We start from the raw sequence: 17,255 nt of genomic DNA on the forward strand, positions 1-17,255 counted from the left end.
AAATGGAAATTATGGAGTTACAAGTTTCAAAATATGAAATTTAAAAATCACTTGGTAGACTTAGTGCAGAATGGAGATAACAGAGGAAAGAGACAATGAATATGAAGATAGACCAGTATAAATGACCTAATCTGAAGATAAGAGAGAAAAAGGATTTTTGAAGAACATGAAGACAGATTCAAGGAACTGTGAGACAATGTCAAAGGGTCTAGCAGACATGGAGTTAGAATCTTAGAAAATAAAGGAGAGAATGGGAAGGAAAAAATACTTGAAGGAAAAATGGCTGAAATTTTTGCAAATTTGGTGAAAGACATAAACTACCAATACAAGAAGCTCAGCAAATCCCCAGTAGAATAAATATGAATAAAACAACAAGCAGTCAAGGTTCTGAACACCAAAGATCAATAGAAAAACCTTGAAAGTAGCCAGAGATAAATGATGTATGACATACAAGCTGGCAATAATTCAAATGGTTGATTTTCATCAGAAATTATGAAGACTTGAATAAAGAATGCAGGATCTATAAGAGGCTAAGAGGAACAAAGAAAAGGAACAACCTTGTCAATGCCGAATTCTATATCCAGTTACTATAGCTTTTATTAATAAAAGCAAAATAAAGATATTTTAAAGATACAAAACAAATAAAAGAATTAATTTCCAGTAGATCTGAACCATAAGAAATACTAAAGGAAGTTCTTCAAACTGAAGGAAATGACTCCAGACAGAAACTTGAAGCTTTAGAAGGGATTAAAAACATCAGAAATGGTAAATATATGGGTAAATATAAAGCACAGTTTTTGCCCTTAATTTTTAAAGAAATGCATATGATCATTTAAAGTAAAAATGATAACATTTTCTCATGGTCTTTATAAACATATATCAATATAATACACATAACAACAAAAGTGGCATTTAAAAGTGGAGGGCAGTAAATGGAAGTTTTTAATTGCAATGTTTCTTCACATATGTGAAGTGAAACAGTATTAACTCCAGGTAGACTGTTGAAACCCTAAGAATGCATATAGTAATCAAAGAGCAACCACTAAATATGCAAAGAGTTTAATTAAAAATCCAATTCATAGATTAAAGTAGAATTTTAAAAATATTCAAAAAACCCAAAGGAAGGCAGGAAAGAACAGAGGACCAGAAAACAGAAAACATATAGTAAATAAATAATAAAATGGTATATGTATATCTAACCCTGCTAATAATTATATTATATGGACTCACACTCTAAATAAAGGGAGTTATTATAAAAATGAAAATAAACAAGGTCCCACTATATAAGCATATATTGTGAGATGCACTATAAGAGATGTACTTTAAATATATAGACCCAGGTTGAAACAAGTAGATGGAAAGTGATTACCATGCAACAATAAGAGTAAGAAACTGCAGTGGCTATATTGATATCAGATGTAGGCATTCAGGTAAAGATTATTATTGAATGACATTTCATAGTGATAAAGCAGTCAGTTCATCAAGGAGACAGAACAATCATAAATGTGTATACACATTATATTGATGCTTGAAAATACTTGAAGCAAAAATAGAACTAAAAAGAGAAGTAGACAATTTCATGATTATGCTAGCAGACTGTTCCTGAGCAATTGACACAAAAATTTTGAACTACACAGAAATTCAGTAAAGACATAAACAACCAATAGCTAATTGTCTCTTGTGTGACATTACATCTAACATCTGAAGAACATTCTTCCCAATTCCCTATAGTATGTTCATCAAGATAGACCATATATACTAAGCAACACTTCTATATATATGTATTCTTTATATATGTTTTATATATATATATATATATACACACACATTTATATATATAACATATATTTATTAAGCAACACTTCTAAATAATGCAAGGGTCAAAAAAAATTCAAAAGGGAATTTAGAAAATATTTTGAGTTTGAATCTTAATTTTGATACTTAATATGTGCATGTCCTTGGTACTGATTTGGATTGCTGACCCTCAGTTTCTTTGCCAATAAAATGGACATATTAAACCTCACAGGGTTGTTAAATAAAATAACAATAGCATTCTGTGTTATTATGTACTGTTATTTTCTTTTACCTGCCAAAATTTCCTGCCACTTTGATCATTCTGTCTTGGAATGTTACCCGGAGCCCAAGCCACATCATTCCACTCTTCAAATCTCTCTGTTGATAAAGCTTCCCACTATGTCTGATTTAAATTTTTGTCCCCTTACCACTGAAAGCCAGATCTATGTAAACACAGAGTGCTGTAATTTTGAACACATAGCTTGAGCTGAGGATGATGCTCCCATCCTCAGGCACCGTATTCCAACCTGGGTCTCATTGTCCCTAAAGCACTGACTGCAGAGATGCCAGAAGCCTATCTTTTAGGCCCAGTAATTTGAAAGTTAGAGCTCATCACCCTGGGCTCCCATTTTCTGGATATTATTGCAAAAGAATGTGGAATATAAGGAGCCATTAGCCTCTTCTATTGCTCTTCCTGACTCTGTTGTATAAACTCAGTGATGATCTTAATCCCTCTGTTTCTTAAAGTAGCTCCTTTTACACACATGTAACAATAACTATCTCACAGGAATTTTAGTGTTTAATTAATTACTATTTGTCAGAAGCTTTAGGATCTTCAGCTGCAAAGGGGATTGTGGACACAGGCTGTATTATCTTGGAGAACCCTACATCTTGTTGCATTGAATGGAGCTAGTGTTTGTGTGTAATCAAATTAGACACACAGCTAGAGGCTGATGCTGTAACTAATGAAACCCATGCAGACTGAAGGAAGCGCTCAGTCTATTGTTTTTAGATTGAATAATTAAGCCTGAAGAGCTTCAGTGTTTTTTACAAGTAGCTTCTCTTTCAGCTGACGACTGACATTTTGGCTCTGAAATCTTGTTTTATCACTTAGCTTTGTGTCAGTTTATCTCATGTCATGTGGATTTTATTATAACACAAAAAATGTTGAATTTTTACAAATTTGTGTTTTAAGAGTAGAACTAAGGCCTACCTTAAATTAACAAAACAAAACAAACTCAGCATAAGAAAAACGTAAGGGAAATGGCACACATTTTCCCCGGGCCTGCTCTGGGTCAGGGACTATGTGACACCTTACCTGTATGACCTCATTGAATTTTTTCCTGACTACACAGTGAGACATCCCCATTTAGGGGGTGAGGAAACAGGCTGCAAAGGGGATTGTGGATGCACAGTAGTGTCAGAACCTTATGCTATTCCTACAAGTAGCAGAAGCTGGTGTCCATGCAGCAAGCAAGAAAGTGTTATCCAGAGCCGCGGTGACACATACCTTCAGTGTTTTATTGTGTCTCTGCAGCTCCCGGCACAGACTCTCCAGTTTGCTTCGAGCGAGGATAGCTCTGCTGTGTTCGCCTTGTAACTGGTCCTTTTCTTTTTGAATTTGTACCTGTTTCTTTTGCAGGAGCTTTAACTTTTTCTGTTCAGTGCGATGTTCATCCAGCTAGACATGAGGGTGCAGAGGTGAAAGAAAATGACAGAAATCTCTTTTGAGTTGGCAGAAAAGGAGAAGAGGAAATGCCTAAAGATCACTCTACGGTTGTTTGGAAACACTTTTTTTTTTTTTTTTTTGCTATTTTCACTGTCCTGTTGGAATCAAATGACTCCACAAAGTTTAACTTTACAATACTTGAAGATATGGTTTTGAGAGCATAACATTTATAGTTTTTTCCTTATCACCATTGCTATTACTGATCTCTTCTTACTTTGATCTTCTTTTTTGTGGTCTAGAAATAGTTGTATTTTCTTGAGTCTGTCCAATGATACCAGTCAATAGAGAAGGCATGTCTCAGAATCTGTGAACTGCTAGGATTTCTGGTAATTCCTTCTCTGGGGAAACAGTCAACAGGGTGTCTGCATGGTTTGCATTTGGTTCTCTTTTCAAACAAGCTTATAGCAACTATTTTAAAATAGGAAAGAAAAAAGCAGCCACCATATATAGAAGATGAAGGCTGTGGGTGGCGAGACGGGGAGAAGAAAAAGTTCCCCTCGACTACGTCGCACTGACAATTCACCAAATCTTCAGAAACAGCCACTGCCCAGAGCTCAACAGCATGAATGGCAAGTATCCGCTACATGCCCCGCTCGCTGACCACCCCTGCTCCCTCTGTGCTTGGAGCAAATAAATCATGACACTTGCTTCTGCTGAGCACTGCCGGGGCCTCTTCCACCACTCCTCCAGCAGCTCAAACTAAAGTATCAGGGGCGGCATGGAAAGCGAAGCCCATGTTCCAGTGGACTTTCCATCTTGGGATGCTAAAGTTCTGAGATAGGTTTGCAAGATAAAATGTAGGACACCCAGTTAAATTTGAATTTCAAATAAATAAGGAATATGTTTTAGTAAAAGTATATCCAGAGTATTGCAAGGGCATACTTTTACTGAAAAAAAAAAATCATTCACCTGAAATGCAAACTTAACTGGTCATTCTGTACTTTTATTTGCTAAATGGAGAAATATTTTAATGGAATTCCTGTTACAGTGAGGCAAGTTTGGGGATCAGACTAGGATACTCTAGGAGTGGCAATCCCAGATTGACAGTCAGTGTGGCCATACGCAAGTGGTTACCTTTTACCAAAGGCTTTCCCTTTGCTGGACTTAGTTTCCCGAGTCCTGAAGGGTGCTTAAGCCAGGTATATACTTCTCCTAATAACGACCTTGTTGGCCAATAAGGAGGAAAAGCCCTAGGCAACCCTTTGGGGCTCTGGTTCCTGGTGCCTTGAGGAGCTTGATGTAAGTGCTGTCACAGGACATGTGTATCAGGTTCCCTGTCTTGAAAAGCATTTATTCTTTCTGAACTACAAGAGCAGGACTCTCACACTTCCTTCAGTTCACATCTTATTTTACTCTTTTCCACCTGCCTCCCACCACACTGAAATGACCATCATAAACCCCTTGCCAGACCAAGCCGGGGATGTTCATCACAACATTCAATCTTCATACATTGAGCAATTTTTACTTAATAGTAAGATTTAGCATCAGGACAAACTAGGCCCATATTACTGTAAATATTGATTTAACTTGGTATCTTTCTTGAGGTTTAGTTAGGAAATCAGTGATACTTTTTAATGTATTTCTCATGCAGTCTCCTGTTAATAAATGAAGTCCTTTCATTTTGTACCAGTTATCAGATTGGATGAAACTTCTTGTGCTTATATTTGGTTTTTAAATGCCCTATTGTCTTTTCTTGAGATTTTTATATTGTTATTGCCGTTATGGTTTAGACTATATCTTTTGAAAATTAAACCGTATGTCAGTTTCTTAACCTATCCTTACTGATATATTGGGACAGATTATTTTTTGTTGTTGGGGCTGGGATGCGCACTGTAGGCTGTTTGCCAACATCTTTAGCCGTTACCCACTAGATGCCACTAGCACCCTCCAACTGTGACATCCAAAACATCTCCAGACAGACATTGCCTATTGATCTGTGGTGGGCAAAACTGCCCCTGTTTGGGGATCACTGCTCCATGTGGATTTATCTGAGCTTCAGGAGAAGGACATTCTAGTGTATTAGACTGGAAGAGATGAATGATTTGTGCTCACTCACTGACTGTCTAATCTTGTTTAACCAAGCAAGATCACATTTATCTGGATCTATTTTGCATTGCTCTAAATAAAATCCTTTAATTCTCTGACACATTTTTTATAGTGTGGTTAGTTTCATTCAAATACTTCAGATTTTTGTGATCACGGGATTTCATTATGAATGAAAGCAAACATATTGCAACTGAGTCATCTTCAGCCACATGCCGGATTTGTGATTTGATGATGTGCTTAGACATGGTTCTCCTGAACAGATGTAGCAGACATATGGGATTTTTATCTGTAATTTCCCTTGTTCTCTCTCTTTTTTATTATTAAATAAAAAAGGCAAATTAATGCCATCTACTAAATTAGAACAGTATTAGTGATGTTGTTATAACTACCTTAGAGTTGAAATTCGCAAAAAAAATTTCTTCTGGGTTATTTTTTAACTTAGTCATGCAGTGTCCTTATTCATTAATGAATGTAATAGTAGATAATATTACAGGATTCAGAATCTATAAGGATGAGTGAGCTAGAGTGGCAGTTTGATTCACAGCCTTGAATTTGATGATTTATTTTATGTTAACACTTATATGTCAGACACCTTCTATATTAATATCCAAATCAGTGAGCAGGGAAATAGGTTTTAGTCTCCAAGTAAAAGATAGAAATTCCTCATGATTTTTCTTTTCTGAAAAGGAAATGTAATGGGTTTTTTGGGCCAGTTTTCTCCAATTCATTTTTTCTAGAATGATCTCCTGGGTTTCAAAGTTTAGTATAGAAGATGATACAAGTGCCAAAGTATAGTACATAAGCCTTAAATTGGGCAGGATATCTGGAAAAATAGCATCCATGGGAGTGATTGCTTGGCTAGGAAGGTGAGTAGATGCAAGGAGTACCCAGAGACCAGGGTGAACAGGCCTGGTCCGTGAAGAAAATCTCGGGAAGACTAGAGAAGTGATTCTTCTCCAGTGTAGTGCTGTGAAGCTGCAGTGCAGCACACGGCTTCCTGTGCTAGTCTAGAATGCTGCCCAGTCCAGCCAGAACATGGCACTAGAACCCACAAGAACGGCCTTGGTGTATGAAGGTGGATTAAAAGTGCAAAGGAAAAATGACGTGGAAAATATTGCAACAAGCAAGGATGGACGGTTGAGAATGGGGGTCACATTTTTGGGACACATTATTTTTCACACCTACCTTATTTTATGGCATTGAAATTGTACATAGACAGTTGATAGCCAGTGTTAGAAAAGTTGCAATAAAAACAAGTTGATACACTGATACTTGCTTTATCAATTTCTATCATTCTTTTGGAAAGTACTATGGTCATTAAAAATAAACAAGCAAACAAAAAGCCATTCGTATTGTTTGATTTAGTAATCCCGATTCTGGAGCTTTTTCCTAAGGTCATAAAAAAGAAGGAGAAAGAACAAATCTAATGCATGATGGTGTTTTCTGCAGCAATATCTGGTAATGCAATCAGTGGAAGGAATCTAAATATTCCCAAACTAGAGAACCAGTAGATATGGCCACTTAATGCAAAGTGATGTAGCTTTTACAAAATATCATTATGAAGACTATAAACTACATGGGAAAATGTCATGTGAGCCAAAAAACCAGATACAAATTATGTGTACCTCATGATGGTAATTATAATAAAAAGTGTATATAGAGAGATGGGATTAAAGATGGCGGCGTGAGAGGAGAGACAGAGGCTTCCTCCTAAAATTGGATACAATTAGAAAATTTAATTGGCACAACTAATCCTGAGAGAGCAACAAGAAAGAGGATGGCATCAGACTGCACACACCTGGAGAAAAGAGCAGACCTCAGTGAACGGGGTAACGTACCAGAGCTGTGGCTCCGTGGGACCCGAGCCCCTCCCCCACCCCAGCTCATGGGCGGGAGGAAGACAAACAGAGCAGGGAGGGAGTGGAAGGCTTGGGACTGCTGAATACCTAGCTCCGGAGATCTGCTCTGGGAGCACAAACCTACATTTCATGGTGCTTTCATGAGACTCGCATAACTACTGGGTTGGAAAGTTAATACAGGCAGAGTTCCTGGGGAGACTGGGATTCTGGCTGCTTGTGGAAAGCAGGGATCCATATCTGGCTGCTCTGGGACAAAAACTTATACCTGTGTGACCAGCCCACTGGCTCAGGCAGTGGAGACAGGCACAGCAGCCAGGAGGCAGGGAAAAGCTCTTTCCTTCCCCTAGGCACCAGTACCCTTCCTCTGCCACCCCCGACATTGCTTCAGAGGCTCAGCAGCTCCAGAATAGAGTGTCTGGACACTAGAGGGCGCCATATACAAACATGAAACGCCGAAGGAACCTTGTCCAGAGTAAAATTGCTAATACAACTCCCGAGAAAGATTTAAATGATATGGACCTTGTGACTCTTCCTGAAAGGGAGTTCAAAATAAAAATAATCAACATCCTAATGGAGGTACGAAAAGACATCCAAGAACTCAGGAATGAATTCAGGTCAGAGATCCAATCATTAAAGAACACGATGGAGAGTATTAAAAGCAGGTTGGATACGGTGGAGGAGACAATAAATGAAATAGAAACTAGAGAGGAGGAATACAAAGAAGCTGAGGCACAGATAGAAAAAAAGGATCTCTAAAAATGAAAGAATATTGAGAGAACTGTGTGACCAATCCAAGTGGAACAATATTCTCATTATAGGGATACCAGAAGAAGAAGAGAGAGAGAGAAAGGGATAGAAAGTGTCTTTGAAGAGGTAGTTGCTGAAAACTTCCCCAATCTGGGGAAGGACGTAGTCTGTCAGGCCATGGAGATCCACAGATCCCCCATCACAAGGGACCCAAGGAAGACAACAGCAAGACACATAGTAATTAAAATGGGAAAGATCAAGGATAAGGACAGACTGTTAAAAGCGGCCAGAGGCAGAAATAAGATCACATACAAAGGAAAGCCCATCAGACTAACATCAGACTTCTTAGCAGAAACCTCACAAGCCAGAAGGGAGTGGCATGATGTATTAAATGCCATGAAGCAGAAGGGCCTGGAACCAATATTACTTTATCCAGCAAGATTATCATTTAAATTTGAAGGAGGGATTAAACAATTTCCAGATAAGCAAAAGCTGAGAGAGTTTACCTCTCACAAACCATCTCTGCAGTTTATTTTGGAGGGACTGCTATAGATGGAAGTGTTCCTAGGGTTGGATAGCTGTCACCAGAGGTAGTAAAATCACAGTAGGAAGGGTGGAGCAGCTGATTGCGAGGCAAATCCAAAATTAAATTGACTATCCCCAAAGTCAATCAAGGGATAGACAAAAAGTACAGAATTTGATACCTAATATATAAAGAATGAAGGAGGAAGAAAAAGGAGGAGAAATAGAAAAGAACCTTTAGATTGTGTTTGTAACAGCATACTAAGTGAGTTAAGTTAGACTCTTAGATAGTAAGGAAAGTAACCTGGAACCTTCAGTAACCACGAATCTAAAGCCTGAAAAGGCAATAAGTACATACTAATCGATAATCACCCTAAATGTAAATGGACTGAATGCACCAATCAAAAGATATAGAGTCACTGAATAGATAAAAAAACAAGACCCATCTAAATGCTGTTTACAAGAGACTCACCTCAAACCCAAAGACATGCACAGACTAAAAGTCAAGGGATGGAAAAAGATATTTCATGCAAACAATAGGGAGAAAAAAGCAGGTGTTGCAGTACTAGTGTCAGACAAAATAGACTTCAAAACAAAGAAAGTAACAAGAGATAAAGAAGGACATTACATAATGATAAAGGGCTCAGACCAACAAGAGGATATAACCATTATAAATATATGTGCACCCAACACAGGAGCACCAGCATATGTGAAACAAATACTAACAGAACTAAAGGAGGAAATAGACTGCAATGCATTCATTTTAGGAGACTTCAACACACCATTCACTCCAAAGGACAGATCCACCAGACAGAGAATAAGTAAGGACACAGAGGCACTGAACAACACATTAGAATGGATGGACCTAATAGACATCTATAGAACTCTACACCCAAAAGCAACAGGATACTCATTCTTCTCAAGTGCACATGAAACATTCTCCAGAATAGACCACATACTAGGCCATAAAAAGAGCCTCAGTAAATTCCAAAAGATTGAAATCCAACCAACCAACTTTTCAGACCACAAAGGCATAAAGCTAGAAATTAATTGTACAAAGAAAGAAAAAAGGCTCATAAACATATGGAGGCTTAACAACATGCTCCTGAATAATCAATGGATCAATGACCAAATTTAAATGGAGATCCAGCAATATATGGAAACAAACAACAACAACAACACAAAGCACCAACTACTGTGGGATACAGCAAAAGCAGTCTTAAGAGGAAAGTATATAGCAATCCAGGCATATTTAAAGAAGGAAGAACAATCCCAAATGAATGGTCTAATGTCACAATTATCAAAATTGGAAAAAGAAGAACAAATGAGACCTAAAGTCAGCAGGAGGGACATAATAAAGATCAGAGAAGAAATAAATAAAATTGAGAAGAATTAAACAATAGAAAAAATCAATGAAACCAAGAGCTGGTTCTTTGAGAAAATAAACAAAATAGATAAGCCTCTAGCCAGACTTATTAAGAGAAAAAGAGAATCAACACACATCAACAGAATCAGAAATGAGAAAGGAAACATCATGACAGACCCAACAGAAATACAAAGAATTATTAGAGACTACTATGAAAACCTATATGCTAAGAAGGTGGAAAACTTAGAAGAAATGGACAACTTCCTAGAAAAATACAACCTTCCAAAACTGACCAAGGAAAAAACACAAAATCTAAACAAACCAATTACCAGCAAAGAAATTGAAGCGGTAATAAAAAAACTACCAAAGAACAAAACCCCCGGGCCAGATGGATTTACCTCAGAATTTTATCAGACATACAGAGAAGACATAATACCCATTCTCCTTAAAGTTTTCCAAAAAATAGAAGAGGAGGGAATACTCCCAAACGCATTCTATGAAGCCAACATCACCCTAGTACCAAAACTAGACAAAGACCCCAACCAAAAAAGAAAATTACAAACCAATATCCCTGATGAATGTAGATGCAAAAATACTCAATAAAATATTAGAAAACAGAATTCAACAGCATATCAAAAGGATCATACACCATGACCAAGTGGGATTCATCCCAGGGATGCAAGGATGGTACAACATTTGAAAATCCATCAACATCATCCACCACATAAACAAAAAGAAAGACAAAAACCAGATGATCATCTCCGTAGATGCTGAAAAAGCATTCGACAAAATTCAACATCCATTCATGATAAAAACTCTCAGCAAAATGGGTATAGAGGGCAAGTACCTCAACATAATAAAGGCCATATACGATAAACCCATAGCCAACATCATACTGAACAGCGAGAAGCTGAAAGCTTTTCCTCTGAGATTGGGAACAAGACAGGGAAGCCCACTCTCCCCACTGTTATTTAACATAGTACTGGAGGTCCTAGCCACAGCAATTAAACAAAACAAAGAAATACAAGGAATCCAGATTGGTAAAGAAGAAGTTAAACTGTCACTATTTGCAGATGACATGATATTGTACATAAAAACCCTAAAGACTCCACTCCAAAACTACTAGAACTGATATCGGAATACAGCACAGTTGCAGGATACAAAATTAACACACAGAAATCTGTGGCTTTCCTATACACTAACAATGAGCCAATAGAAAGAGAAATTAAGAAAACTATTCCATTCACAACTGCATCAAAAAGAATAAAATACCTAGGAATAAACCTAACCAAAGAAGTGAAAGACCTATACCCTAAAAACTGTAAGACACTCTTAAGAGAAATTAAAGAGGTCACTAACAAATGGAAACTCATCCCATGCTCTTGGCTAGGAAGAATTAATATTGTCAAAATGGCCATCCTGCCCAAAGCAATATACAGATTTGATGCAATCCCTATCAAATTACCAACAACATTCTTCAATGAACTGGAACAAATAGTTCAAAAATTCATATGGAAACACCAAAGACCCTGAATAGCCAAAGCAATCCTGAGAAAGAAGAATAAAGTGGGGGGTATCTCACTCCCCAACTTCAAGCTCTACTACAAAGCCATAGTAATCAAGACAATTTGGTACTGGCACAAGAACAGAGCCACAGACCAGTGGAACAGATTAGAGACTCCAGACATTAATCCAAATATATATGGTCAATTAATATTCGATAAAGGAGCCATGGACATACAATGGGGAAATGACAGTCTCTTCAACAGATGGTGCTGGCAGAACTGGACAGCTACATGTAAGAGAATGAAACTGGATCACTGTCTAACCCCATACACAAAAGTAAATTCAAAATGGATCAAAGACCTGAATGTAAGTCATGAAACCATAAAACTCTTAGAAAAAAACATAGGCAAAAATCTCTTGGACATAAACATGAGTGACTTCTTCATGAATATACCTCCCTGGGTAAGGGAAACAAAAGCAAAAATGAACAAGTGGGACTGTATCAAGCTGAAAAGGTTCTGTACAGCAAAGGACACCATTAATAGAACAAAAAGGTACACTACAGTATAGGAGAATATATTCGTAAATGACAAATCTGATAAAGGCCTGATATCCAAAATATATAAAAAGCCCACATACCTCAGCAAACAAAAAGCAAATAATCCAATTAAAAAATGGGCAGAGAAGCTGAATAGACATTTCTCCAAAGAAGAAATTCAGATGGCCAACAGACACATGTAAAGATGCTCCACATCGCTAGTTATCAGAGAAATGCAAATTAAAACCACCTCACACCAGTAAGGATGGCCACCATCCAAAAGACAAACAGCAACAAATGTTGGCAAGGTTGCAGAGAAAGGGGAACCCTCCTACATTGCTGGTGGGAATGTAAATTAGTTCAGCCATTGTGGAAAGCAGTATGGAGGTTCCTCAAAATGCTCAAAATAGACTTACCATTTGACCCAGGAATTCCACTTCTAGGAATTTACCCTAAGGATGCAGCACTCCAGTTTGAAAAGACAGATGCACCCCTATGTTTATCGCTGCACTATTTACAATAGCCAAGAAATGGAAGCAAACTAGGTGTCCATCAGCAGATGAATGGATAAAGAAGATGTGGTACATATACACAGTGGAATATTATTCAGCCATAAGAAGGAAACAAATCCTACCATTTGCACAACATGGATGGAGCTAGAGGGTATTATGCTCAGTGAAATAAGCCAAGCGGAGAAAGATAAATACCAAATGATTTCACTCATCTGTGGAGTATAAGAACAAAAGAAAAACTGAAGGAACAAAACAGCAGCAGAATCACAGAACTGAAGAATGGACTAACAGTTACCAAAGGGAAAGAGACTGGGGAGAATGGGAGGGTAGGGAGGGATAAGGGTGGGGAAGAAGAAGGGGGGTCTTATGATTAGCATGTATAATGTGGGGGGTGGGTGAAAGGGGAGGGCTTTGCAACACAGAGAAGACAAGTAGTGATTCTACAACATATTACTCTGCTGATGGACAGTGACTGTAATGGGGTTTGTTGGGGGGATTTGGGGTAGGGGTGAGCCTAGTAAACATTATGTTCTTCGTGTAATTGTAGATTAATGATAAAAAAATAAAATTAAATAAAAATTTTAAAAAATCACAGACAACCCTCAGAAAAAAAAAATTCCAGTAGTCAGAAGAGGTACTCCTGAGCTGAGGAAGTTGTCTGAGAGGAGGCCTCTTTCTGGGGTAATGGGTGTCATATATTGACCTGGGCAGTAGTGAGAGGTGTCTGCACATCGCTGAAAACGCATCAACCTGTGTACTTTATATTTGCTTACTTTACCTTATAAAGATAAAAGATTACAACAACAAAAAGTGTATATAGCAGAGCTGGAAAAGAAAGATGTATAAATCAGAAGTTGTGTTTTAGATTACAGGATTAGATATATTTTTACCTGTGTTATATATTCAGCATTTGTCTTATATCATCATGACGTTGTGTATGTGATTAAAACATAATTTAGAAGTTTTATTGGCAGCCTACCAGGGTTTCAGATTTCTCTGGGTCTATTGCAGAAAGTTCAGCTTAACAGGATGCATCAAGGTAAAAGGAAGAAAAAGAGCAAATGAGGATTATAGTACTGAAGTGAGAGGGAAGAAGAAAACAAATCACTCATGAAACTACTTCATCAATAGGAAGAAGATGCAGCCAGGGAACTGAAGAGTTTGTGGGCCTGAATCCTATTCAGTTTTGGAGGCTCTTTTTTGTTAGAAAAAGAAAATTAAGAGTAGAGAATTGTGTCCTGGATTTTACAGGGGTCCATGCAGGTGGGAGGCCCTGAGGAATTGTTTTGCTATGTATGTGGACTTAAGTTTCTTTCCCCTGCCACCACTTCTCCAAAGAAATAAGTACATGGAAAAAAATTTTTATAAGGAAAAGAAGCGTAAATGAAAAAGAAGCACATTGCTTAGTGCCACTTGTGAGGATGCCACATCTTAGCTGTGGATCTCAAATACCCAGGGTGTGTAGTGCACAGACCTCAGATGCCACTCCCTTAGTGGGTGTTTGCGAGGGGGTTCACCAGGACCTGAGATGCTGGCTTCCCTGAGCCCTCTCCCTTTTCCCAGCTGTGCATTGTAGGAGTGCCAGCATGGAGACAATCCACACATGGATTCCCTGATGTCTGGGGGTGGGTTCCCTTCCTCCTAGTGGCTCTCACTTTATAGACATGGAGACTGTCTGGGGAGGACCTAGAACTGGACACAAAGCAATCCACGTCACATGCTTTCCAATGTGGGGGAGGCAGAGAAGACTGTAAGGCAGTGAATAAATGAATGAGTAAAGTCATCAAGACCAAATGAGACTGTGTCATAAACTGAGGGGTGGGATTAGCTGAACCCTCTGCCTTCCCGAGGGGTCCCCCTCAAAACACCTAGGAACAAAAACTGAATCAAAGTTTGCCTGTACATTGAATGTATTTCTGTTTTATTGCAAAGCCAAAGAGAATTTTACAATATCCATAGTTTTCAATTATTGGTCATTCTTCCATCTTCCCAAATATAAACATAATTGAAAGTGAAGTGGACTCCAGCTCTATCCTCCTTCTTCCTTTTGCTGTTATGCCTGATTTTCTGTTTCTTTTTTCTTTAAAAAAATTCTGCCTTATGAATTCTTGTCTGAGGTAACCAGCCATGGTCTGTAATGAAGTAGTTGAAAATCGAACAGCCTCCTTTTCTCAGTTCTAACCAGCACCCAAAGCTTTCCAAAAAAAGAGCTAATCAAAGATCTTACCAACTCAGCATACTTCTTGAATAGAAAATCAAGCTTTTCTTCAGATGTTTGCAACTTGTTCAGATTTTGCATTAGCAGGTTGGCTTCTCTGCCTAAAAAGAAACAAAGACCATAGCACATTAAAAAAAAAAATAACCATTGAATTTGAGGTCAGATGATAAAGGCTGGCATCTCAGATTGTCTACTTCCTATGTCCTATCCAAACTTGGCCAAGCCACTTAACCTATCTGAGCCTCAGATATAATTTTCTTTTCCCATAAGAAGGGGTGACACCTACTGTACGGAGTGAGGATCAGTTGAGAAGTTCATGAAAATGTGTGGTTTGGTGTCTGGCTCATGGCAGATGCTCAATAAATGTCTACTAACACAGTATTCTCTAACTTTTCACCTCAAGAATCCATTCTTGTTAGTTTCACTCCATATTCTAAACATTCCAAAGAATTTTAAGTATTTTGAAGGCATTCAAAGTAATAAAAACATCGACTTGATGAAAGAATAAATCACCCATTTTCCCATGTTAATTAATAAAAAAGGAAGCAAAATAGCCAATCAAACTTTCTGATAATCATGACATAGTTGGCATTGATATGTGGAGTTGCTAGAATTCCAGCCCAGAGCAGAGAAAGTTGATGGTCTGATCTAACAATTTTTTGTTGTACTTCTTGTTCTTTTCATACCTTTCCTCTTTCTTTTTTTTAGGAAACAGTTCTCTTGTTCTATGTGTGAGTCTCCATTCCATGAGGTTTGGGTAGGAATAACTTTGATCATATTTCCTACCTAGCAGAGAATAAAATTAATATAGAGGGAAAATGGAGCCAAGACATAGAAAGCTTTTGCACAGGCCTTTTTGTGTCTGTGATAACGGGTTCAACCTTCCTAGGCCTTCCCTTTTCCCACTGGGGCCTTAAGCTTTGTTGGCAGTTTCATTTTCCATTCCCAATGGGAGTTTATGCTGCATTTTAAAACTCTTTAGTTCATGATTATTTGATGGTGAGCTCTGGAGTCTTTCTTTTCTTTCTCCATTGTTCTTCCTTTGGTCTTTTTGGCACAGGCTGCCCTGTTTTCCTGTCTGTGGGCTTGGAAATCTTGTCTGTAAGCAGCCATTGGGATAGTGTTGGGAGGGAGGAGCCCACAGATACCTCTGAGGCCTACAAATACCGAGGATTCTATCTTTTCAAACAGTCCAGTCAAGGTGGGACAGAGTGACAACCACTCTGTCCAGTTAGAGCAGGGGGCGCACATTTCCTGACATAAATTTGTTTAAGAAGGTCAACAGCTTTGAAAACTTTTCCCCCCTGAACTGGCATTTCCCCTTTGCTAGAATATTTGCTTTCATCCTGGAGAGGCAGATAAATCATGGAATTAGGGTTGCCAGATGAAATACAGGACACAGCACATGATCGTACTTAAAAAAATTTGCGTTGTTTATCTGAAATTCAAATTCCCCTGGGCTTCCCGTACCATTATTTGCTTAATTTGGTAACTCTAATGACATCATAGAATTTTAAGCCTAGGAGGAACTTCAAAGAGTATCCAGACAACTGGTTAATTTAATTGTTTAAGAATCTAAGGCCCAGAGAAGTCCAAAGCCATGTAATCAGCACGGGCAGAGCCAAGGCTTGGATCCGAGGTCTGTCTACTTGCTCTAAATCACTCCACTCCCATGTGGAATTCTGATGCCAAAGAAACCTAGAGGAGTAAAAGGAAATTTAAAAAATGACCTCATTCCTAACAGCTGGTTTTGTCCATCTTTGTCTCTTGAGCCAGTTCTGATTAGAGACATGGCCTAAGACAGGGGAGGAGGTGAGGGTGCGCGGAGCCCTACCAGCTCTGCAGTCACCGACCACGGCAGAGTGCGCTGCTGCTAGTCCCTGCTGCGTGTCCCCCTGGGCCTGTGCTTTGGGCTCTTTCTCCAGCAGCAGGGATGGACCTGCCTTGGTCAGGCCGTCCCTTCACCCTTGCCTTCAGTCTGTAGAAGTTGCCCAGTTGAAGACTGATGGCCTGAGGTACAGTGCCATCTGCTAAAGGAAGAGACTGTAGTGGGGGTCAGATTTGGCCCACGACTCAGCACAGTGTTTGGCCCATGGCAAGTGCTCAGAAAAGGGTTGGTAGCAATGGAACAAAACAAAGCCAGCCTGAGCACGTCAGTATCATGTAAATCAAATGAACACTGACCTGAAGACCGATTTGTGATTGACAGGAGGAAAGGCAGGTCTTGCTCTCACCTGTCACATTTAACATATGCCTAGGGCATCTCTCCATGTGTGTAATGACATACAAAACCATCGTGTGTCTCATCGGGGGGAGGTGGAAACATTTGAGTGAGTCCGGTGGGTCTCTTTTTCTCCCCACATTAAGTATCTTCTCTCCTTTTTTGTTTTCTTTAACTGTGAGAAGATGGTGGTTTAT

The 17,255-nt window shown here is 38.7% G+C and overlaps 1 protein-coding gene across 1 annotated transcript in view; it reads right to left on the reverse strand.

The window, feature by feature from the left end:
- The window catches only part of TXLNB (taxilin beta), a 47,422-nt gene that overhangs the window by 22,384 nt on the left and 7,783 nt on the right, over window positions 1-17,255 (reverse strand). Inside the window, exons 3-4 of the mRNA XM_073219676.1 lie at window positions 14,847-14,934; window positions 3,305-3,475 (exon numbers count right to left, since the gene is read on the reverse strand). Coding sequence (XP_073075777.1) covers window positions 3,305-3,475; window positions 14,847-14,934 — 259 coding nt within the window. The remainder of the gene's footprint in view (window positions 1-3,304; window positions 3,476-14,846; window positions 14,935-17,255) is intronic.

This window comes from Manis javanica, chromosome 13 (assembly GCF_040802235.1).
Source record: "Manis javanica isolate MJ-LG chromosome 13, MJ_LKY, whole genome shotgun sequence".
NCBI classification, from domain to species: domain Eukaryota; kingdom Metazoa; phylum Chordata; class Mammalia; order Pholidota; family Manidae; genus Manis; species Manis javanica.